Raw genomic sequence first — 24334 nt, 5'->3', positions numbered from 1 at the left:
TTTCCTAAAGATTTTAAGTTATTCAACTGGACAATGATCTTAATCCATGTTTATTGTTTTGTTTTTGGTTGGTTTTTTTTAGGGTTCTCTGTGCAAATATCTGAGTCTCCACACGAGTGACTGGGTGAGCTCTTGTCGCTTGGCACACTCCATAACTAGGGGCCTGGCATACCTGCACACGGAGCTGCCTCGAGGAGGTAAGGCCAGGAAGGGATTCCAAGATCTTCAAGGTACTCTTATTTCTGTCAGGTAGTAGATTCCTGCCTTTCTTTTTTTCTCTGTGACAGTACAGAGAGTAGGAAATGATGAATGCCAGTAGGGTCTGCTCAGAACTTCTGGTATGTTCTTCCCTTCTGAACAACCCCACGTCGTGGGCTCTGTCTGTGATGCTCCTATGAAAACAGGAGTGAGAGAGCTAGGAGAGCCCCAGAGAGAGGCAAGAGGAGGAGGCAGAGCTGTGCAGTGCTGCTGTATCATGGCAACAGAGTACTGAAGACCTGAAGCACTGGCTGGCTGTCTAGCAGAGGGCAAACAGATGGGGTGTTGCGTTTGTTTTTGCAGTTCAGACACAGATCACCAAAGCAATTTTTAGTTTGTATGTGAACTGTATACACAAGGAGAAATAATTATATCTTCTAACTCCACTGAAGTTTTATTTATCATGTCTTGATTACTGTCTAAGGGTTTGGCCCTAGCCTTTGCTGTGTACAAACGATATGCTGGACTTCTGGTGTTTTATTAGAGTACTGGATGTGACAGTGTATTGATTTGTATCTTTGTATCTGCTTGCATGCTTCAGCCAACATTTCAGCAGCTGAAGTGTCATGATTATAAAGCAGAGATTCTGAGATCTGTGATCTATCAGGCTGCAGAATATGGCCTGGCAATGAAGCTTTTTGGCAGTAAATAAAAGGATAGTTTCATTGAATCTACATTAAGGTGCTAGTGGTTTGATTAAAATTCCAAACTATATATCTCAAATGTTAAGCATCAGCTCTAGCAAAGAATGACAACTGAAGATGCTGCTAGAAGTGCAAGCCTGAAAATACCTAAATCAGTATTCCTATGTGACATTGAGACTGCAGCTATCATCTTAAATTCATCATTTCAAAATGTGCAGACACGTGTGTCCATTAGCAGCCAAAAAATGTGTAAGCCTTCCATCAGAAAGAAGAGACAGCCATAGTCTGTGAATGCTAGGGAGGAATTCATGGAGTAGAATGAATTCCACAGTAAAATGAGTTCTATAGTGCTAGCTGCTGTACTAACAAAATAAACTGCATATAAACTAGGAACAACTGAGATTATTCTTTTGAAAAGATCGGATCCCATGCAAGGTGAACATGTTCAGACTCTGTTCAGAAATAATTTTGTCTACATGTCTTCTGAATAGGTGCCAGTGCCAATTCCCATCGTAATGTAAATAGTTGGTGCCCTGTTTGACACAGGAGTGTGGATATGAGAGAGAGTATTTGAAATGGCTTTTAGGGCTGTGGCAGCAGGTCTATGCTTAAGTACACAATGTCTCCACTGCCAAAATAATGCTGAAATATCCCTTGGAAAGAAAATCATTGGCAAACAGTAGAACTGTATCTAGCAGTAGCCTAATACATTATGTAGGTATGGTGAAACTCTGAATGCCAGTCGGTTTTCTAGGGATCGCATACTCCGGAGCTCATTGTAAAGAAGCCAAAATGTTAGCTTTCTAAAAGATGGGTTGATTCTCAGTTTATAATAGGTGAGCAGACATAATCTGGTTCTCTCATTTTGCCAAACAGTAGAATTGCTCAAATAGTAATGAACACTTTTATTTGTCCAAATAGACCATTACAAACCTGCGATATCCCATCGTGACTTGAACAGCCGCAATGTCCTGGTAAAGAATGATGGAACATGTGTAATTAGTGATTTTGGACTCTCAATGAAGTTAACTGGAAACAGATTAGTACGACCAGGTGAGGAAGATAATGCAGCCATTAGTGAGGTAAGTATAAATGAAGATAAACCGGTGCATAAAAGAGCAAATTGGTATGGAAGTAACACTGAGAAAGAGTTATTCTGTTGCTACAAGGTGAATGTTCAGGTGGTACGGTTTCTGTAAGGGAGTTGCTGCAGTGTAGGTGAGAAGTAACTGAAACCTCCATAGGAAGAAACTGGTTTTATTCTCAAAACACTCAGACAAAGCATTTTGAAAGGCGATAGGTTGGCAGCCCTGGAGACTGAAGTTTCTGTGTGAGATACAAGAAGACATAAGGTAGGTTTGGTTGCCATGTTCTTTGCAGTGATGTGGTACAGGTCCCTTCAGTCTTGTACTGCAAGGGTTAACTGAAGACCAAACATCCTTTGGTGGTTTTGGTGTTAATTTTTGCAAAATGGTGACATACCACATTCTACATCCTACAACGATTTCTCTGGGTGTCATCTGCAATTTTCTGGACTTTAAATGGATACATCTGTGTTAGGGTGAGTACATGTAGAAAGACATGGACCAATTGAAAAGAACAGGGTCAGAAAAACCAGGGGGTGCTTGAAAGAGTACCTTATGGGAAAAAATAAAAGAATGAAGGTTGTTTAGGGAAGACAGAGACGGGTCTTCAAGTATGTAAACAGCTGCTACAAAGGGAAAGGAATAAACTGTTTGCATTCAGGACAAGAGATAATGGGACTATATTGCAGGAGGGAAAATTCAGGTTAGTTACCAAGAAACCTTTCTAATCTGTGGAAGGCAGCCAGGGTCTGGAATGGACTGCTAAGGAAGGCTGTATAGAATTTGCATCATTTTATGAATTTAAGGAACAGATTGGGAAAACATCTGTTAGGAGTGGGTTATAATGGATTCTAGGCAGAAAGAAGAAACTGATTTCTTAAGCTTTCCTTTTTATGATGCTGTGACTCAGAGAGTGGGGGAGTTTTTTGTTGTTATTTTCTTTTTGTATAATATAAATATACTTGACATCCAATACAGGCTATGGAAATACAGTGAGGCTATTCTAAACACAATGGAAGTCCCTAATGGTTCAGTAAATTTGTCTGTGCTTTTACAGAAAACCTTTACATTTCGTTCAAAGAGTATGTTTTGCAGTGCTAATCACCTTCCCTTAGAAAGCAGGTGCTAAATTGATAGTACATAGTTCACATGTGCTCTTTTTAGATCTCCCCTTACTGAACAAAGAAACAGGGAAAGTGCTGTTAAAATGGAGCTGTAGGGAGCAGTCCTGTGACAAAAGAGTCTTGGATAGTACTGATGAGTGAGTGCTCTAATCTATCTAACATATGTCCTAGTGAAAATTAATAGAATCTCTCAAGGCTGTTAATAACCTTTGACTATGGAAGATGTAGGGTAGAGCCTTGGTGACAGTTCAGGAAAAAGAGAACAAGTTTCCTCTTCAGTAGCACCCTCTTCCATTATGATACATACCTTGATGTTTAACAGAGTAATTCCAGGGGGGGAAAAAACATTTCTGAGAACATTAAATAAAGGACAAAGTTATTTTGTTCTGGTACATACAAAGAAGTGACAAAGTAGGGCAAGGGTTTTGTTATGACTAGGCTGCTGGTAAGAGTCTAGAAGCTGAGGACATTGATTAGAAAAGAACTGCATTTTCCATAACTATAGAAATCACCAAACAAAATAGGGTATTAAAAAATAAATCTCCACAATAAATTGAATTTGGAAATTCCTTCCTGATGTGAGGCTTTGATTTTATGTTTTCTCAGGTCGGTACGATCCGCTACATGGCCCCAGAAGTGCTTGAAGGAGCAGTGAACTTGAGGGACTGTGAATCTGCTTTGAAACAAGTGGATATGTACGCCCTAGGCCTTATCTACTGGGAGATCTTCATGAGATGCACAGACCTCTTCCCAGGTAACCAAAAGAACTGGGAAAAGCGTAATAGGTAGAAAGCAGTGCCAGCAACCAAAGCTAATCCTTAGCCAGAGCTTTTGAAAGTGGAAGAGGGGAATGAGTTTTCTCAGTTGCTTCTGCCATTAATTCGGTGCCATCTAGTGTTCGCAGTGGTGGTTGTCAGCGCAGTGTGTTTGAGGGTGAGGCACGGTTCCTGCTGGGAGACTTGGAATTACCTGTTTAAGTAGTTTGCAGGCCTCATGGTAAGGGCAATTTGAGCATTATTATTATTGTCCAGAGCTTAAATACATTTGGAGTTTATCTTGTGGGAAAGGCAGTACGTCCAGTTGTTAGAACCGATAAAAGTGTTTTTCAGACTTTTCCCATGAAAGAATGTATGGAAAAACAGTGTGATTTAATGTAGCCTTTAGTCAGTTGTACTTTTATTTATGATGGTGACATTGAAAATGCAGGGAAATCTTCCAAACCTGTAACACAAAACAAAAGGAAGTAGACTTTAAAATTTAACACGAGGTTGTGCCACACCCACCATCTTCTTTCCAAGCAAGACCATATAGAATGAATCTAAAATGCAGCATTCTTTCTGTAGCCAAACAGATGCATTTTATGTGCAGAGGCTTGTGATCTTGCTGGGCTTCCTCACAAATAAGTACATGAATATAATCAGTCAGTGGTGTTTCATGGAAAGTAGGTGTCATCCTCAGGCTCCAAGACATTCTGAATGTGCCACTCAGCCAACAAAGTTTGAGGATGTTATCCTTGGAAAGGTTGCTGAACAGCACGTAATTCATTTGCAGTTAATTCAGATTTTTTTGTGGAGAAATTGGGGAACATCTCGATAGACAGCAATTCTGATGATACCTTTCATCACCTGAAAGCCTTTGCTTTGCCTTTTAATCTGATTGATTTCCCCCCCCCCTTTCTTTCTTTTGCTAACAGGGGAATCTGTGCCAGAGTACCAGATGGCTTTCCAGACTGAAGTCGGAAACCATCCCACTTTTGAAGATATGCAAGTCTTGGTGTCTAGAGAGAAGCAAAGACCAAAATTCCCAGAAGCATGGAAGGAGAACAGCCTGGTGAGATAGAATATTTGCAAAGAAACAGTGATTTAATCAGCTTTAGGGTGTACTCATTTCTTAAAAGCAATTTTTTATTTCTTTTTTAATGTTTGCTAGTGTTTAAGGATTGGGAGCTGTTTCTGTCTGGACTTCTTAAATATGGAATTCAGTTTTTAAAAAGCCATGGACATGAAAACTAGATTTCTTTTCAGGAAAAATACTCTTATAATTATTATTACTATTATTGGATGCTGCAGTGTGATACCCAGCAGATAACTTCTTATATTAGTTGTTAGACACTATCTGTAATACTGCGTGTGAAGTGCCCATGTGTTTTCTGGATGCTGGATGAGAAACATGAAGGCATTTTTTGCCTTTTGACATCTTATAAACTAATAAAACCATAAAATAGTTGGCAATATACTGTTCCAAAACTAAAATCTGCAAACATTGTAATAAACTTTTTCTGAACTTGTATAGTCCTCAGAATTTGCAGAGGCTATAGCTCCCAGCAATCATTTCATTAGAACTACATTAAAAATTTTATATGGCTTCATTTGATCTGCAATTTTTGTTTTCAGGACCATAAAGTAGTAATGTTGTTTGTTGTTTTGAATTAGTGTAGCTATGGCTTAGAGCCTTGCTTGCTGCTGCAGGCCAGCAAGTTACAGCAAGTCAGCTGAACTCTGGTGAGTCTGTGTGCTTGCTTTCGTCTGCAGCAAAGGTGAGGTAATGCTAATCCCCTTAGCTTAGGGGGCTGTTTGTCTTTTATTACAAGGGAAGTGAAATGGACTTACGGGGTTTCACCTGACCCATGGTAACTTGTTTAAGCTAATACAGCTTGATTGAGAGTATGGAAATTACATATTTGACTCTTTCTTAAAAAGATACTTCCGTTTATTCCCTTAGTGAAATCATGCCCTGCAATCTTCAGAGGCTTTGCTAGTTGATAAGTGTGTAGCTGCTGTGCAGACAGCGAGGAGCCTGAGGGCTCACCTGTGCTGGTACTTGTAAATATGTACAGAACCGTTTTCAGAGAGGAGTGTAGCCTCCAGTGGTGCACTGCAGTAAAACATGTTGGAACTGCGTCGGGAGCTTCGGAGAGGGGTTCTTTAATAACACAGTTTTGGCCAGCCAGTCTCGGGGGCAGGGGAGCAAAGAGAAAAAAATGGAATCCACGCCCAAAGGATATAGGAAATCAAACAACTGTTTTAACTATAGCCACGTTGGCAAATGCAATGTTGGGAGAACCAAGCTTGACAGCTGTTTCTGAAGACAGTTAAAACAGTTCAAGAAGGTTTGTTCTGTTTTGCAGACTACCATTTTAAATGTTAGTTACGTTCTAACAAGCTGATAGACTCCAGCATTATTAGATGATCCCCATGTTTAAACTGCCTGACACACTTTGTGTTGCTACTATTTTTTTTTTTGCAAAAAATCAAAATTATGATGATTATAACTCCAGCTCTAAGGATTGATCTACATCATTGCTTTAAGAGAAAATAAGAATAAATAATTTGTAGTTCTCTCGTGTATCAAACAATTTCTTCCACCCTATGCCAGTCTAGGATAATATCTGAATGAGCACTCTAGAGGAGGTAATGTAGAAAACTAAGCTCCGGATAACCCCACTCTGGACCCAGGTCCTAACCTCCTGTATCTAATGCATGGGGGAAAAGACTTTTTTCTGTTGTTTAAAGCAGTGCTGACATCTTGGGTTATAACACTTTCATGCAAATTCATATATTAAAGAAATGTGTTTGTCCTTTTCATTTGAGAAATAAAAATAAAAAGCAATGTTTTATTTTTTTAGGTCACATAATTGAGGCACTCAAAAGATGTGGAATGCTGTATTTGTGGTTATATATGCAGTCTCAGTCTACTTCTTGCACTATATGTGTTATGTTACGGACCTTGATTAGCAGTATTGTTTTTCCCAGTGTAAATCAACAATCTGAGCAGATGGTGTGTGTAAAATAATTCAAGGGCTATAAACTGTGTTGAGACATTACAGCATTCTTGTCTCACTTGCCAAAGTGGGATCTGAGCTTGACTTCAAAGGTCAGCACTGAAGGATATTAAGAGAATAATAGAATAATGCAGATTTCTGGTCCCTTCTATTTTTTTGATGAATGCTAGAACTTCTAAATAGTGCATTTTGGTATAGTGGTCTTTGAACCTGAAATTAATAGAAAACACATTGTGGTAAATGTGAAGCTCTAGAAGTTCAGTTTCTTTAGCTGTCTGTACAGTCATTATTATGTTCCTTTCATGATCCTTACAACATCAAAAGAAAAGGGTCTGCCAGAGGAGATACAATTTGAAATTAAGCGCTGGTTGAATTTACTGCTGGTGAAACCTGTAGGGGAGAATCTTGCAAAGAGACAAGGCAGGAGATTAGAGTGTCCACTGACTTAAATATTTAGTCTAAACTGTGATGAAATCAAGTCCTAAAAGCTGAATTGAAGGCATTTTATTGTGGGAGAGAAAACAGATCCAGGTCCTTGTGCCTGCAGGTGCTTTTAGACTCATGTCCCTCAGCTGAGGGGAGGGTGGTTGCTTAGCTGCTCTGTGATCTGCTGTGGGAAGGGAGATAAAAGGTTTGCTTGTGGGGGAGCTCATCCCCACCAGTGCAGCCATGGCTGCATCGCTAAGCAGCAGTGACTTGCCAGATGCAGGCGGTGCCAGGAGCCCGCTCGGTGGGTGAGGAGCTCTTGGCTCACATGCAGAGCCAGTCCAGGCTTTCACTGCCAGAAGGGCACAAGGCAGTTCTGGCACAGAGGCAGCCAGCAGGACCCACTGAATACCATAGTGCCCAGCTGGGATTATGCACAGTCCTTGGCACTGGAGAGGTTAAAGCTTGGCTGTAGACGTGAGATGTTCTGGCAAACCAGGTCCTCTTCATGGACCATAGATTGGCAGCAGGGGCCCATAAATGTCTGCCTGGCTTTTGTACTCCAGATGCAGTGGAAGCAGAATTGTTCAGTGCTCATAATTTCAGTTGTTTCCTCTCCAGTTCTCTGAGCATATGGCAGCACGTTTTGGAGGTCTTGAGCTCTAATCCTGACTGTACAGTTCATCCCGCAGTGTGATGCCAGGAATGTGTGTGTGTTTCTGTTTCTCCATCTGTAAAACAAGCGCAGCAATAATCTCCTCCCATGGCGCAGACAAATTCACTGATACTTATGAGACATTTGGATGCTACAGTGGTGAACAGAGCAAGAAAAGCACGATGAAATGGGCACGGCTGTGTTGTTTGCATACAGTGCAGAGGAACGAGGCAGTGACCATTAGCAGAACTGTGGGGGTAACAATGACAGCATTTCCAGAATATCAGAAATCCTTAGTACACGGCTCTCATAAGGCAAGGAGAATAAGCTGAGCATGCATACCTCAGAGGGCTGGCTGAAGGTTGTATGGACACTGGTGAATGGAGCTTTTCCTAAATGTCTTCCAGTTGATGTGTGTGTGAGGTATGATAATACTAGTCATGCATATTGCAGTTATTAGGTTAAACTAGCTTTGAATGAAATCGTGTGTCTTCTGTTTCTCTTTCCTACCAGCTTGTGACTGTTTTCATGCATGCAGAGTGCTGCCATAAAACAGTAAATTAGAAGCACAATATAAAGGGGAAATAATTTAAGATAAAGGATTTTTGTCTTCTGGCAGGCTGTGAGGTCACTTAAAGAAACGATTGAAGACTGCTGGGATCAAGATGCTGAGGCTCGACTAACAGCACAGTGTGCTGAGGAGAGAATGGCAGAACTCATGATGATCTGGGAGAGGAATAAATCAGTTAGTCCAACAGTCAACCCTATGTCAACTGCCATGCAAAATGAGCGGTAAGAAGAGAACGCGTTTTGGTTTAGTCAGCAGCAAATGCCCAATGCAGTGCTCAGCTTGCTCCAGGAGGGAAGCTGCAGCTTGCTGCTGGCTTAACATCTCTGCACTTGTGACGTGGGGGTGTGTTACGTGAGCTAGTCTACATGTGGGTATTGTGTGACATGGTCCTGATTGCTTGTGTTCTTAAGATCTCTGTATGTGTCCCTGGAATTCAGGCACCTTTTATCACAACAACTGTACTTCTCCCTGCGGGGCCTTTTAAACCGAGCTTAGGCAAACTGTCTCAGCAGGCTTGCAACGATATGGAGTGATGAAGGGAATTGTCTTTAAGGACACTTGCTAAATGATGCATAAAACTTCTGTTTAAAGTGTTCTACTAAAAACTGAATTCGCAGTCAGTTTGAGTTCAGGAAATTACAGAGTCTCAAACCTGCAGTTTTTCAATTAAAGAACCACAGGGCCATTGTTTAAGGCATCGTTATTCTGACCCCAGGGAGAAAAGTGCTGTACGTTGTCGGCTTATATGTGATCCACAGGGAGCAAGAATTTGCAGAACTGACATTAGTGCTTAATAGTATGTGCTAGAAATCTGGGTTTGAGAGAAGAGTAATGTTGCTGTATATCGCAGTGTTTATTGTCACGGAAAAAAATTATGTTCAAATCGTAGAGTATCTAAATGGTTAAAACAGTAGAGTTTTCATGGCGTAGGACCTTTTGACTTCTTCCCAGCATTGCTTTCTTGGTCTTGTCTGTTGAGTTCTCGTTGACTCCTCTAGTGTCACTTCTCTACATCTAGAGTGGTACCTTAGCAGTCAACTAGACAAACGACATATTGGACAAATAGAAGAAAATTACTGTTCTCTTAGTAAATAACATCCATGATGAAATTTTGCCCTAGTAAAACCAATTTTCTGCTACCCAGGATTTTTCAAGGAAGTTACTGAAATATCATCTCTCTTAAATGAGAGGCTTTATAACATGAGGTGATTTTTACATATATGATCTTAACATCCCTTATTTTTTCTTAAAGGAATCTGTCACATCATCGACGTGTATCAAAGATAAGGCCATACCCAGATTACTCTTCCTCTTCCTACATTGAAGATTCAATCCACCACACTGACAGCATAGTGAAGAACATTTCTTCTGAACATTCAATGTCCACTACGCCGTTGACTTCAGGCGAAAAGAATAGAAATTCCATTAACTACGAGCGGCAACAGGCCCAAGCTCGCATTCCTAGTCCTGAGACAAGTGTCACCAGTCTGTCCACCAATACTACCACCACCAATACAACTGGCCTCACTCCTAGCACTGGCATGACCACCATATCCGAAATGCCTTACTCGGATGAAACAAACTTACATACTACAAATGTCATGCAGCCAGGTGGGCCCACCCCTGTTTGCCTGCAGCTAACGGAGGAGGACTTGGAGACAAATAAATTGGATCCAAAAGAAGTGGATAAGAACCTGAAAGAAAGCTCTGATGAGAATCTGATGGAACATTCACTTAAGCAGTTTAGTGGGCCAGATCCACTCAGCAGCACTAGTTCCAGCTTACTTTATCCACTGATAAAGCTTGCAGTAGAGGTGACAGGACAACAGGACTTCACACAAGCTGCCAATGGTCAAGCATGTTTGATTCCGGATGTCCCATCTGCTCAGGTCTATCCTCTACCCAAGCAACAGAACCTTCCGAAGAGGCCTACTAGCCTCCCCCTAAACACCAAAAATTCAACAAAGGAGCCACGCTTAAAATTTGGTGGCAAGCACAAATCAAACTTGAAGCAAGTGGAAACAGGCGTTGCCAAGATGAACACTATCAATGCTGCAGAACCTCACGTCGTGACAGTCACCATGAATGGAGTGGCTGGGAGAGGCCACGGCATAAACTCTCATGCTGGCACCACCCAGTATGCCAATGGCACGGTGCCGTCTGGCCAGACAACCAGCTCAGTAGCACAGAGGGCCCAGGAAATGCTTCAGAACCAGTTCAGTGGAGAGGATAGTCGGCTGAATATTAATTCAAGCCCTGATGAGCACGAACCCTTGTTGAGGCGGGAGCAGCAGGTTGGCCACGATGAAGGTGTTCTGGACCGCCTCGTAGACAGGAGGGAGCGACCACTGGATAATGGCCGAACAAATGCCAATAACAACAACAGTAATCCGTGTCCAGACACAGCAACAGCCAGTGTCCAGAATGTAGTGAGAAATCCTGGGCAGACCCAGACTAGAAGAGCACAGAGGCCTAATTCGCTGGATCTGTCAGCTACAAATAGTTTGGATAGCAGTAGTATGCAGTGTAAGTGCCTACAGGACTTGAACAGTTTCTCTGACACTTTTTTACTTAGTAACTATATATATCTGCTTGAATAGAAATTCCTTCCATCTCTCCTGTCCCTCCTCAAAGCATACTTATTAAATCCTATATAAATGTAATCTCTGGGGTCAGCACAATTTCAGTCGTTTTGATAAAGTCCTGTCTCCATCATTTCCAGCACATTAGATCACTATCTTCCTTCCACATATACAGAATGAATGTGTCCCTTTTCTAATCCATCTACTCTTGACTCTAGGTTAACTTTTGTAATTCCTTGCAAGGCCCCTACCTTGGCAGCTGCAAATCGTATTGAGAAAGCTTCCTATTCCTTTCTGCAGGGGCACATTATACTTTTTTTCCCTTATTTTTCCCCATTCTCCTAGGAGCAGTCATCTCTAAGATGCATTGATTAAAATGATGTATTATAATAACTACTTATATACTTCATTACTTTCAAAGCAATTGATTTTACTGTATTACCCCAGATGAGCCCTTGATGAAGGGTCGGGTGTTGTCTTTTTTGTTATTTGAGCTCCAAAAATTATAGCAATTCTTCATCAGTTTACCATGTACTTATTAAAAATTAATCAAAGTAGTTAGAGAAGGAATGAATTTTAATAGACCGTTTCAGAATAACTACCTTAAGATTTTTATGGCCAAATATCTAAGAGGTTACAATGGGACTCTCCTTTTTACCATAAGAATGTAATCATATAGTTACAGTTAAGTTAGGTCCCTCCTTTGTGTTTGACTTTGAGCTTGTATGAGCTGTTGGAAAGGCCTCCTGCTGTACATTTTAAAGAGAATATATATTTCCAGAAGGCACATTAGTCTTTGAAAGGTGCTTGCAAATCTCTTGACTATGTTTAGACAGATGCTGTGATACTAGTAAAATAAACTGAGGTGCCAGCACCTTTGGAAATAAAAGATTTAAAATCAAACCAGAACGTATCACATATCTTTCAAGAAATGTAGTTGAATATTCAGCAGTAAAATGTTTAAGCCTTCCTTTTAAGTTGTTGACATGATTTGAAATCTTATTGAGGTAAAGAAAAAAGATTATTGCAGTGAATTTCTTTAATTGATGGTTAAGTTAAAAGAAAGGATTGTATAAAGGTTTTTTTTAACAATCAGATTTTTACTGATGATTTATCACGATTAAAGTTGGGTTTGCAACCCAACATTCCAAATCCTGACTTAGGATCTTAGCAGAGAATGGGCCATTTTGTATTCAGGTGAAATGTTTTGCCAGGTGAAGTAGGATTAGGGGATCTAAAGTTTAATTACGCTATTAGAATTCTAGCCTTTGCTGTCCTTTGGTAGCAACATTCTTTTGTGCCTCCCATTACAGGTAATATAAGATACTATGATTGCAAAAGCCCCTCAAATGTCAAATGCTGATTCTCCTGTTTGATGCCAATGTGCGTTCCAGGTAACACAAATTACTTCACTGAAGTAATTTCTGACAGAGAACAGAACCTAACCCCTGTTTTAATGGCAGCTGTTGCAGTTGATATACCTGTCATGCCTCTGCCACACAGTTGCTTCTGTGTGATAAGATTTTGTTCTGTTTCACATAAGTGACAACCTTGGACTCTAATCTAATCTCACCTTCCTCATAAAACTGTTTTCTACTCTGGTTTTTTTTGTTTTTGTTTTGTTTTTTTTTTATCTTTTCCTTCAGTAGGTGACTCCTCACAGGATGGCAGATCGGGCTCAGGAGAGAAGATCAAGAAACGCGTGAAAACTCCCTACTCCCTGAAGCGGTGGCGTCCTTCGACGTGGGTCATCTCCACCGAGCCTCTGCACTGCGAGGTCAACAACAACGGCAGCGAGCAGGCAGCCCCCCCCAAATCCAGCACTGCCGTTTACCTTGCCGAAGGAGGCACTGCCACCACCATGGTATCTAAGGACGCAGGAGTGAACTGCCTGTGAGATACTTTAAAAGCCGACAAATGACCTTTTTTTTGCATTATTTGAAACAAACATGCAGAAGACATTCTAAAAAAACTGCTTTCTCCTCCTGTCAGCACCCCCTACCAAGGACTCGCTTTAAATAGATTTCAGCTATGCAGAAAATTTTTAGCTTATGCTTCCATATTTTTTTATTTTGTTTTATTTTTTGAACGTTTTTGCACTTTTATTTAGTATCGCTAAAGTTAAGTCTGTCTGTTTTGACCACGGAATATATATATGTGTATCAAAAATGTGGTCTCAAAATATTTTTTTAAAAAAAAAGTAACAAAAAAATGTATTGCTGATAATCAGTTTGGACCAGTTTCTTAAGGTCACTAAGATCATAAGCAGACTATAAGACAGGTTTGACTGCAGTGGTGTCTTGTAACCATGTTTTGATTTCTGTGCACAAGCTAGTCTGTATATTTCTATGTTACAAAGTGTATTCTCTTTTGAACCCCTTATTTTTCTTGTGTCATGTTGAAATGTGCAATAGTCTATAGTTCATGGTATGCTTTATTGAAAAGTGTGTTTCTAAAACTGCCACATGTTCCCATTTTTGTATCTGTTAATTTTTCCCTGACAGTTGAGCAGTCAGCCGGTCATGACAGTGAACTTTGCACATTGTAGCCAGCTTGAAGCAGCTGCCTATATCACATTGTGCTGAGAGGTCACAATGCATGAATTTTCCCCAACTTGAAAGGGCTTTTAAAAAGGAACAAAAAAAAAAAAATCTGAGCTCTGTACCTTTTCTTTGATCCTTCCAAATCAAAATGTGTTTCCTTTATAGTAGTAGATGCCAGCCTGTGAAGTTCTGAATAACAAAATGGTGAACAAATGTAAGGAAACAATGTCAGCCATTTTTTCCATTTTATTTTGTGTGCAGTTTTACCCCCTGTATTTATGTAAACCCTTATTTAGATCACTAATGATGTACATTGGAAAATACATTTTATTCAGAAATATTAATAACTGTCGTACTTAAAAGCTCGAGTGAAGATAGGTTGTGAACGTACTTTGTTTACACAGAGAAAAAAATCATGAATCTTACTTGGCACAAAGCAGTTTTGTGATGAGTCAGAAATCTTGCCTGATTAACCTACCTACAGTCTGAGGTAAAATCAACCTAATTGCCTGTGCAGGTAGGTGCATCCTAATTGACTCTTGTTGCCAAGTTGAGTTGAAGCTCGTCCTCCCTTCAGAGTTTTTAGAGAGCCCCTCATTCATCGTGTTAAAATTTATTGCATGCTTTTAAAATTCATGGGTGTTTGCAGGGGAGGGTTGGGGATTTTTTTTCCCTCTGCGTAGTCCCTTCTTTCAGTTTGTATGCACATTGATTTTAGCTGTCAGTGAATGTATTATCTATTGAGATAAATTGTTTTTTTCACCATCTCAAGTAAACCTTACCTCTTTTTTGGAATTATTGGTTTTACTGTCTACTGAAAGAAAATTAATTTCCTCATTAGTCAGGACCTCCTTCCACCTGAGAAATATTCTTTCTGATTGAAAACACTTCAGTAAAAACTATTTAGATGAAAAAGACATCAGTCTTTGGTACCAAGTAAAGTTTTATCACTTTATCTGAAAACTGGTGATGTTCAAAGAAAGAAAATCAATTCAGTCAGCCTGCCAGATTCCTGTGGCAGGATGCTGGCAGCAAACAATTGCCTCCCTTACCCTGTCTCCTTTCAGATGACTGAAACAGATGCTCTCTGCTTTTAAGCTCATTTGTTTCCTTGCTGTTTTATTACTTTTTCCCCCTGAGGTAAACTTTGCCAACCTTGTTCTTCTATATCTGATGATACAAGTAGCCTAATACATGCCTTGCTGCATCTGATTCTTGCTGTTCCCCAAAATCCCTTGTTTGTGCTTGATTGCTATGATTTTCTCTTGTAACGCTTCTTAACATTTCTTAGATTCTCCTAGATATCTCCAAGAGATAGCTCTATAAATCCAGACTTTGATTAAGTGTAGTTGTAGAAATACAAGCCAAGAGGCACGTTTCAGGCTCCTGATGTTCTTTAAGCTCCGGTTCAAATAGTACCTCTCATCTCTGAGGCGTAATTATGTTATCCCCCTGTATAAATACACAGCTGTATCTCCCCTCTTCAAAAATACAGCCTTCCTCTGGTTTGACTTTTAATTCACTCTGCAGCTTCCCATCTGCTGCAATCTCACATCCCAGATGTTGAAAACCTGCCAGTTGCTCAGCTGGGTTTCAAGACCTGAATCAGAATTTCTAGCATTCTCTTCACAACACTCACTGTGGTTTTCTTCTCTTCTGGCCTCCTTTGAGTCTCCATTTGAAGTGCGCTGTGTTGTTTCGTGGTGAGCGCTGTATCGTGTATTGAAGATTCTTCACTCCTTTCCCAGCGACTTTTGCTTTGCTTTGCATGTATCATCCATCAGCATTTCAGAATATGGGCTGAAAAGAGTATTTAGGACTCTCTTGTCTAACACAAAACACTCTGGGGAGAGAAAAGTTACTTCTCTGACTGCTGCTTCTTTTTGCTAAGACAGATTTGCACCCGTCTTCTCTAGCCTTTCTTTGCAGGCCAAGCCTTTGTAAGAAATCCAACTTTTTTGTGATCAATGCAATCAAAATCATTTTAATACCAGATGAAAGTGTTCTGCAGTTTTCCTTAAACATTCTTAAAGCAAACAATGCTTTTTTCCCCCCCTTTTATCTATTCCTACTATTTGTATGCCTCTGGGATGAATTATTAGCAAGTATCGGCTTTGCAATCTACCATGGATAAATATAATTTGCAATGTGATAGAAAAATGTACTTTATCACAAAATACCCTATCGATTAAATAGAGGAAAAACTATTTATTTTTAAATGTCAGTCAAAACAAACTCTTAAGCAGGTACCAAAATATTGTAATTCTGCACAGCTAGATGAGACCAGATTAGCAGTTTGGTTTTAATGCTTAATTTAGTAATGCCCTTTTTTTTTTTTTTGCTCACAGCACATAATCCAATCTCCATAGAGTACTTTCTCTGTAAGTTAAATGATAATGGATTGTGTCTCATACCACAGGGAATCATCCTTAACCAAGCAAAATACATGTAAGAGAGAGAATTCTACAGACCAAGCACAGGGACGGTTGATAAATGTTCTATAAACAAGGGAGACAAATGTGATTTATTTCCTTGTACTTTTTGATTTTGTTTTTATTTGTTTGTGTTTCAAGACAAAAAAAGGATAATGATAAAAGTTGATAATTTTCTATTAGTTTCTCATGCATAATGCAGACACGATAAATATAGCAAACAAAAATAGAATGATAGTGTAAATACCTATGAATTGTGTCAAATAGGCAACAGTAGAATATTTGTTATGGTAATTTAAAACACATAATGCAAGTAAAATGATAGAGCAAACATTTGTGATGTTTGTATATATAAGACAACATCCAAAATCTTACTGGTTACAGAAAACGAAGCCAGAAGAGTTGCTTAGGTTAATGCATTGCCTCTTGTTCTGTTTCCTATAATAAAGATAGTCACCAACATAACATGGTTTTTAGAGTGTGAACTCTATAATCATTTGACCAGACATGCCTCATAGACAGGTCTATTTCCTACTAAATTGATATTTACAAGTCATGTTATTTGCAACACTTTCCCTAAATTTGCTTATAATGCTTAATAGCTTCCTGTGCTAAACAGTTGGTATTAACAAGGCCTTTGTGAAGCTCCAAGATGCACTTAAGCTGCACAGCTAAAACAAAGGGATTCCTAGCTTAAAACCGCCTGATAGTGTCATAATTAGAATATTCTCAGAAACAAACGACATTTCCATTTGTGTTTTGCTTTTTTAGTGCTGCCCATTTGTGTCCTGTTTTCCTATAGAAAACGACCTAATTTTCAAAGGCAACACATTTTGATTTTTTTCAGCGCACTGGGCACAAAACAATGCAAGATAGATGCTGGCAAGTTTCAGGAAACAAGCAACAAAAAAACCTCACCTCGTTAATATGTTTAGAAAGTACGTATCCTCCCACCTGTAAACTTTCTCTAGAAGAAATCTGTAATCCTATCTGCCTCAGGAGAATAAGGAAGTTCTTTAATTGTATGGAATAGATTATTGGCCCAAATTCAGTAACAATGAATTCTTACTTTAAAAAAATATATATGTATACGTTATATATGCTGTAGGTTCAGTGCATTTTTCTGTAATGATATTCCTTTTTTAAACATTAAAAAACCTCTACTTAACATTACTACATCTATGTTCAGATTATCATTTTCTTTCATGAAAAATATTCAGAAGTTCATAGTCATTCTGCTATTAAAATGTTACTATGGACATTTCCAGCCTAATTAGAGAGAATTTTAAAGTTCACATATTTAATCAGTGCAGGAGACATTAATTATGCTGTAATTTTTACTTGTATAAAAATGATGGCAGTTTGCATTGCTGAAACAGGCTGGTTTCAATAATAATTGCCAAGCACAGTAGCATATACATGACCTGATGCCTAACTGGAAAATTTGTAGCAGCTCATCAAAGTAAATTGAAATTGGATTGAATCGTCTATGAAAGTCTGATTATAGGCTGGGCAGTTTGGTATTTTGCATGAATCTGGATTATTTGAACTTTTCTGTCTCGTCTGCCAGTACCCGTTTTAACAGGTAAATATGTTAACCTCCTTTTTAAAATGTGCTCATTATTTTTTGTTAACTTTAGGCCTTTCACCAATGAAAACTATACATATTGCAGTGAAGCCAGATATATATATTTTTATGTAAACTCCTTATGTATTTAGATGCATATATGTATGTTGTGCATGAGTTACAGCATCAGATGGTAGCACTGGTAGCAAATATAATTTTTTTTTTTCATATGCCATTTCAAAATTGTCTTTAGTGCATCACAGTAAAGTTGGGATCAGACTGTGACACACAGTCCAGTAGTTCAAGATCTCCCATGATAGACTTGTCACTAATTGTTTAGGTGGAATGGATTTATGAGAGGGAGAGAAACCTGGGAATGCACATGACACGTTTTATGTGAAGCTGAGTAATTTAAGGTACCTCTCTTAAAGATCAAAAAATAACCCGGAACACTTAACACATAATTTTTACAAGGCTTTTTTATGCAGTAGCTATAGTTATGTGTGTGGTTGCTATTTAAACATAGTGTTTTAGTCCATTAAATCCAATTACATTTTAAGCTTCTATATTGTCATATAAAACTGTAGCTGTAGAAATACATCCCTTTTTGATCTCACCCACCTCCCAAGTGGGTTCGTTTTTGATGTGAAATAGTGACAAATCAGATTTCTCATTTTGAGGTTTCTTCTGCACTGAGTAAAATTGGTAGGAGAACTTTCATTTCTGCAGATAACAGATGTAGGTGCTCCTGCAAATCCAGATGAGTGTCATTACTGGCACAGTTGTATCCGAGGGAATCAGCACCTGACTGGCTCACGGTTGAGCCAGGTGCCGTTGGAATCAAAGAGGAGTCTGCTGTTGATTATGGGCAAAGGAGGGGTGTGTCCTGCTGGCTGTGGTGTTAAACACTCCTTGGGAGGATTAGTCCTGGGAAAGCTGATGTGGAATGTGGAGCCCTGGCTCCGGATGCCTTGCTGGGTGTTTGCTGGTGGGGTGTCCAGGCTGTCGGGCGGGGTCGGCACAGTGCAGCTGCGGTTATTGTCCAGAAGTGGAACTGCATCGGGGCAGTGGGAATGGAAGGTTTCAAGATAAGTTCTCATTTGCACCAATTCCTTTAATGTGTATCTGGGCTCCACACAGGTCTGTTTTAGTGGTGCATTACTAACACAAATTACTTTTTATGGCCATCTCTATTTATTTCACTGTGGTTTAATATACACATGTGCATAATAATCAGGAACTAGTTGGAGTTATGTTACTTAATAATGTAATTGTCAGATATTTTTAAAAGCCTGTTGATTAGCAACTGTTTAAATTTGCAAGTCATTCAGTTGGTTACCTTCAGTGCACACACCATGCTCAACAGTGCAGTAACTGTCACACGAAGGAAGGATTTATTCCCAGTCTTCACAGACTTCTGCAGATGTATCACAGGAGCGTACACCCACCCAGGGCACAGCATCTCGCCTGGTAACTATTTTAAAGCAGAAATAATTAGCCTTTATAACTTCCTAGTTGCAAGGTCTCCCTAAAGTCAATTGTTATAGCCCACTCGCTTGTTTTTAAGACAGCAAAAATGTGTGAGGTTTATTTCTAGAGCACTTGATTCTATTTTTTTTTTTTTGTGCTTCAGAACTGTATCATGAAGTATCACACTTCAGTCTTGTTTATTCAGAAAGAAAAGAAAATAGTTCGTGATTCTGTAGTTTGTAAGAAGTCACAAGAACAAACAGGCAAGTCCAAGTTATAGCTGACTCATTTGTCACTTTTGAATTTCCTGATTGGTGACTCTACTCTCTCTTTCACGCTGTTGAAATGTATTTAAAACGGTTTGTATGTAGTGTTTCTTGTCTGCTTTTTGTCTCTAGAGGAAAGCGTGCTCTATTCACATTTATATAAGCTGGAATCATATTTTACCATTGCTGTTGATTATTTTCCCCCCTAAATGCAGTATAAGAGGAAAATGAACATGGCAAGGACCGATTTCTAGGGTTTGGTCTTCTGTAGAAGCTGAAATATGGAGATGTGAAACTGCCATTTTCCTTATGAAAGACTGTAAAGAGAGCATTACTTTCTGAGCGAGCTTTTCTGGGGGAAGAGGGGGAGAAATCCTTGACTATGGAGTCTCATCAGAACCCTTTTGTTAACGGGTATTTTTGGTTTTCCTCTCAAACACTGAGGAAATATCATGTATGAATTTATAAATAATTGCTTTCAGTTATTTCTTTTGTATAAGCTGCCCAATACCCTTGCTATGCTGTATAAGTTGTGTTTCATGGAACAGTGTGAGTATGAAATAAAAAGCTAATTTTTGTTTTTTAATCATCTGTGGATGCCACTATGAAAGCTGACATTGTTAAAGCCACTACAGAGTTTTCTATGAATACTTGTAAGAATTGTTTTGTTATATATAAACCTAAATAAAGAGATTGTATTGATACAGAGACATTGGATAAGAACATTTAAAAGGCTATTCTTTAGGCCTCAAAGAAAAGGCTTGCTGTAAAATGGTGCATTATTCCATTTATTAAAGATCATATTAATGACAAAAAGCGCTGTCTTTTGTGCATTTTTCATGTTATTATTGGCCACAAGTAATAAGATACGCTCCCAGGAATGAGAGGGTTGCAGTAATGCAGTGCCTCTGCTCACTTCTCTGCCCTTTCTCACTGATCAGTGAGCTCAGGTGTTTGTATTGGAACTGGATACAGTTTTATAGGTGTTTCAAAGCAGCAGGCCTTGCATGACCTCCTGTCACACTTCATCTGCCTGCTAAGTGTTTAAATGCAAAAAAAAAAAAAAAAAAAAAAAGAAACTAAAAAACAGAGGCATTAAACTGAATAGTTTTCTCCTTCAGTTTTGGTTGAGTGGCACTTGGGGAGAGCACAGGATTGATGGCAGCCAGGCATGTGGGAGGAACACAGCAAGGATCAACCTCTCCAGGTGGGACAGGAATTAAAAGAGAAACCCCTTATCCTTCCTACGTGAGCTATTGCACTTTCCCCTCCCCATGAAGAGACAATGTCCTGGCATTCTTACAAGCAGGAGCTTTTGCAGCCCAGAGCTGCCTTCCTATCCAGCAGAACTAAAAGAGATGGATTAAGATAGTAGAAGGATGCTGCAAATTTCCACCAGCTGGCACTTTCCACTATACACAGATTGGTGGGATCCATCCTGCAGCTCAGTTGCTTTGTTGGTTTTGTCTCTCCTCCTCACTTAATTCTTATTAATTTATTTTTCTCTATCCACAGTGGTGATTTTTGCAGGCAAAAAAGGAAAGTGATAAAAGTCTTACACTTCTGTGGCCAAGGAACTAACTCCAAAATGCAAGGAAAGAAGGGAGACAGAGTAAGGAGCTTCATTTCTTGCTGTCATAAATAAGGAGGAAGCAACAAACTGAGGCAAGTAGTGTGTGTTTAAGTATCTGCCTGTATGGCAGATCACCTCAGCCCCACAAGTATGGTGGATGATATTTGTTTCAGGCATCAGCAACACAGAGAACCTAGAAACCCCTGGCTGCAGGAAGGGGCTATGGCAAACCCTGCTTCCCCAGCAAGCAGGAGGCACACTGAGAGTCAGGGCCAACATAACAAAAGGAGCAGACATGTCCCCAGAAGCAATTATCGTTCTTTGCTGACAGTAAGAGCAGCCAAGTCCTGCCCTACCCCAGCAGGTGTGGCTGAGCCTTGTCCTCGGGGCATCTGAGAAGCCTTGACTCAGCCCTGCAGTAACAAACTGGTGAATTTTGCTGATATTTTTCACTGGGTGCATGAGCTACTCAGGGCTAAGAAGCAGTCTCCTCATAGTGTTCCCTGTGTGACCTCATACGCTCACCTCTGCCAGCTCTCTCCTGCAGAAATAACAACCACTTTTATTTGGCTTTTGCTTTGCTAATGGGAAATGAAAGTAAAACAACAATAATTATATTGCCCTTTGTTCCAGAGCAGTGATGCAGCTGCAGAACGTACTTTGTGGAACACAGCCACGTCAGTCCTCCATTTGTTTCCATTCAGGGTTTTTTTCCCCCATTTGCTTCTTGCTAATTCTGATGTTATGGAAATTCTCCACGTGCAGGAGATTATAGACATCTGCTCGCTGCCATGACCCAAAGCACATTCTATTGGATAAGAAGGTTAATTTTCCACAGGCAGGAAAACTAACCTATACCAAAATGTTAGTGTCTGTATAAATTCAGCTTTTCATGTTAGCCTGAAAGGTTGTCAGTCTCCATCCAATGAGGAGTTGAAACGTTTTGATTGCTGGAATTTAAATGGCACACTTTGATATTCTGCTTTTATGTCAGGGGATCTTCTTTCAGCTCTCAGTACCACAGGGGAAGTCTGTGAGAAATCCACAAATGTGATCTGAGCCGAAGTCATGCTTTGGGGATCACTCATGCCTCTTTTACAAAGACAACAAATAAGGCTGGCTGAGGACAGCTGGTCTGTGGGAGGTGATTAAGGAAAGCAAGTCTGTATTTACTATGCAGTGTCTGAGCAAATGGCATTTCTCTCATGGGCAATGGAAAAATGTTAAGGATGAAAATATTGAGAAAGGTTGGAAACACCTGATCCAGGTGCATTTCAATTCCCAGTGGGAAGGACAGGAGCTTCCCAGCACTCTCTATCACAGTCCAAGCACCTTTTGAGAATGAGGACATAGAGTCAGCAGAGAGCAGGCATGGTTTGGGCAGATAATGGGTCAAAGCCAGTGGGCAGAGTCTCAAGTACATGAGGTAGATTTGAGGAAGGAGAAAGCATGGAGGGGGGTAGAGATACTTGTTTCAGGTTTCCATAACACAGTAGAACTCAGCATTTTTCTTTGGCCCAATTTCTTTGTTGTTCCTGCCAAGTGCTAACAGGAAAGGATAGCGTAGGGCATTGTGATAAAGAGAGTACAGAGGTTGTACAGCTCGTTTTACTAGTGCCACTGCTTGTAACAGGCCTGCAAGCAGTTCCTAGGAATGGTACAGCCTTTTGTGCTTTCCTCTTTCGCTTACTGCAGCCTTTGTTTGGGAGAAGTTCATGCCACAAGATATCAGATTTCTTAATCAGAATGACCAGAAATACAGTTTTCATAATGTACTTTTATGGTGCAAGGGGAGCGAGGTTGAGCTCGTGCTCTGTTCCTGGTTCCCTTCCTGACGGTTGGTCCGTGTGCTTTGCGGTGACTGGTGTTTTGCCAGTCTGCTGTAATACTGAAATTATACCTGTTTTCTCAATCTCTCTCCCTTTCTTCCTCTTTCTCCCCCTCCCCCTTCCCTCTTATAGGAAAGGTAATAATTGAGCCCTGTTGTAAGGAGTAACTTCTAGCACCTCCGGGTCTGTGGGTTAGTTAAAAAATGAGATCTGACACAAATCATTGTAGCAAGGCGTAGGTCTGACTCTAGCTCATGAGATAGGCATTGCTGCTGCACATATCACTTGTACTGGTGCAGCTAAGGTGTGTATGGGTGACCAGAGAATTTCCTGCAGGAGGGAGGCCTTGATGGATCTCTGCTGAGGTGGAAAGAATTTATTGGGAACCTGTATTTCTGTTACCATGCCAAGAATTTTCTTACAGGACTGTTAACAATTCTGAATCAGGCCTCAGAAACAGCTAGCTTAAAATCACCATTAAGCCAGCTAACTTTATTGTTTGCCTCTGGAAAGCCAGAATTCAACTAAATCATGTGTTTGAACTTCACCCTGTGATTGTGAGATGTGCTTTTAAGGCACAGGCAAGCAGAAGTTCCCATCTGCCTACACAAGCCATGAACTGAGACTGTTCCTTTTAGGAAGCAAAGTTTTATTGTTGGAATAGAAGCAATCATGTGCAAATTATCATTCAGCATCTTGTAGGATACCTAGGGGAGGTTATACTGTCTCTTGTTTAAATGAACTAGGCCACTTCTCTCACCGTTACCGAAAAAAGGATTCCAAAATGTGGTGGACAACAGGCCTTTTCTGCTGCTCATTCTCTTCCCTTGCCTCAATCCAGGAAGAGTTCCAGTCACTCTCAGCTGGCAAGAGTTCCCATCACTGAACCAAGCAGGATTCCAGTTGCCCCTCTCCTTCAGCAGCTGGACACTCACCACAAGGTTTTTGCTTAGTGTTGCTGCTGACATTTAACACATGCTCAGAAAACTGATCTGTATATGTGGAAAAACATGTCACTTGTAGGTGAACTTAACACTGGCTTCTAAAGAAATTAACCTTGTACTTCTCCCAGGTAATTACGTGTGCCAGGAATGTGCAGTGGGAACGTCCCTGAAGCTGCAGGTAAGTGTTGCATTGAGGAACTGGATTTCTTTGTCAAAAATGTGTTACCTTAATGCCAGTGAGGCACTGGAGCCTCTGGATGTTATTTCTATGACAACTTTTCTTAAAGATTGTACTTCATAAAATGTGTCAGGAGTGCATTTTGCTTATTGCATGGAGTTTGATTTATGCCCAAAGTCCCATCTGTTGTTTTTTATTTTTTTTAACCTTAATACCTTATTTCAATCTGTTTGCCTTCTCAAATCCCCTCAGATATTCCAGAATATTAACTAGGCTCTTACAGGTTCTGTGTAAAGCAAATTCTATTATATTTGTCCTATTTTTTAAATGTCTTTTTCTCCACTTGATGTTGAACACCCACAGAAACAAGCAAAACAAACTCACTCCGCAGGGGAGAGATGAGAAA

The 24334-nt window shown here is 39.9% G+C and overlaps 1 protein-coding gene across 2 annotated transcripts in view; it reads left to right on the top strand.

The window, feature by feature from the left end:
* BMPR2 (bone morphogenetic protein receptor type 2) overlaps positions 1 to 20220 on the top strand; it is a 108579-nt gene extending 88359 nt beyond the window's left edge. The window contains exons 7-13 of one of the 2 annotated variants that reach the window (XM_039389632.1): positions 83 to 197; positions 1824 to 1984; positions 3718 to 3865; positions 4805 to 4941; positions 8593 to 8765; positions 9797 to 11070; positions 12773 to 20220. In XM_039389632.1, coding sequence (XP_039245566.1) covers positions 83 to 197; positions 1824 to 1984; positions 3718 to 3865; positions 4805 to 4941; positions 8593 to 8765; positions 9797 to 11070; positions 12773 to 13023 — 2259 coding nt within the window. In that variant the 3' untranslated portion in view covers positions 13024 to 20220. The remainder of the gene's footprint in view (positions 1 to 82; positions 198 to 1823; positions 1985 to 3717; positions 3866 to 4804; positions 4942 to 8592; positions 8766 to 9796; positions 11071 to 12772) is intronic. The other variant, XM_027731565.2, reaches the window with a different exon arrangement.
* Positions 20221 to 24334: the final 4114 nt, after the last annotated feature.

This window comes from Pipra filicauda, unplaced genomic scaffold, assembly GCF_003945595.2.
Source record: "Pipra filicauda isolate LSUMZ 115617 unplaced genomic scaffold, ASM394559v2 scaffold74_size2892960_pilon, whole genome shotgun sequence".
Taxonomy (NCBI): domain Eukaryota; kingdom Metazoa; phylum Chordata; class Aves; order Passeriformes; family Pipridae; genus Pipra; species Pipra filicauda.
Note: the sequence above shows the minus strand (reverse complement) of the source record. Positions and strands in the feature narration are given on the sequence as shown.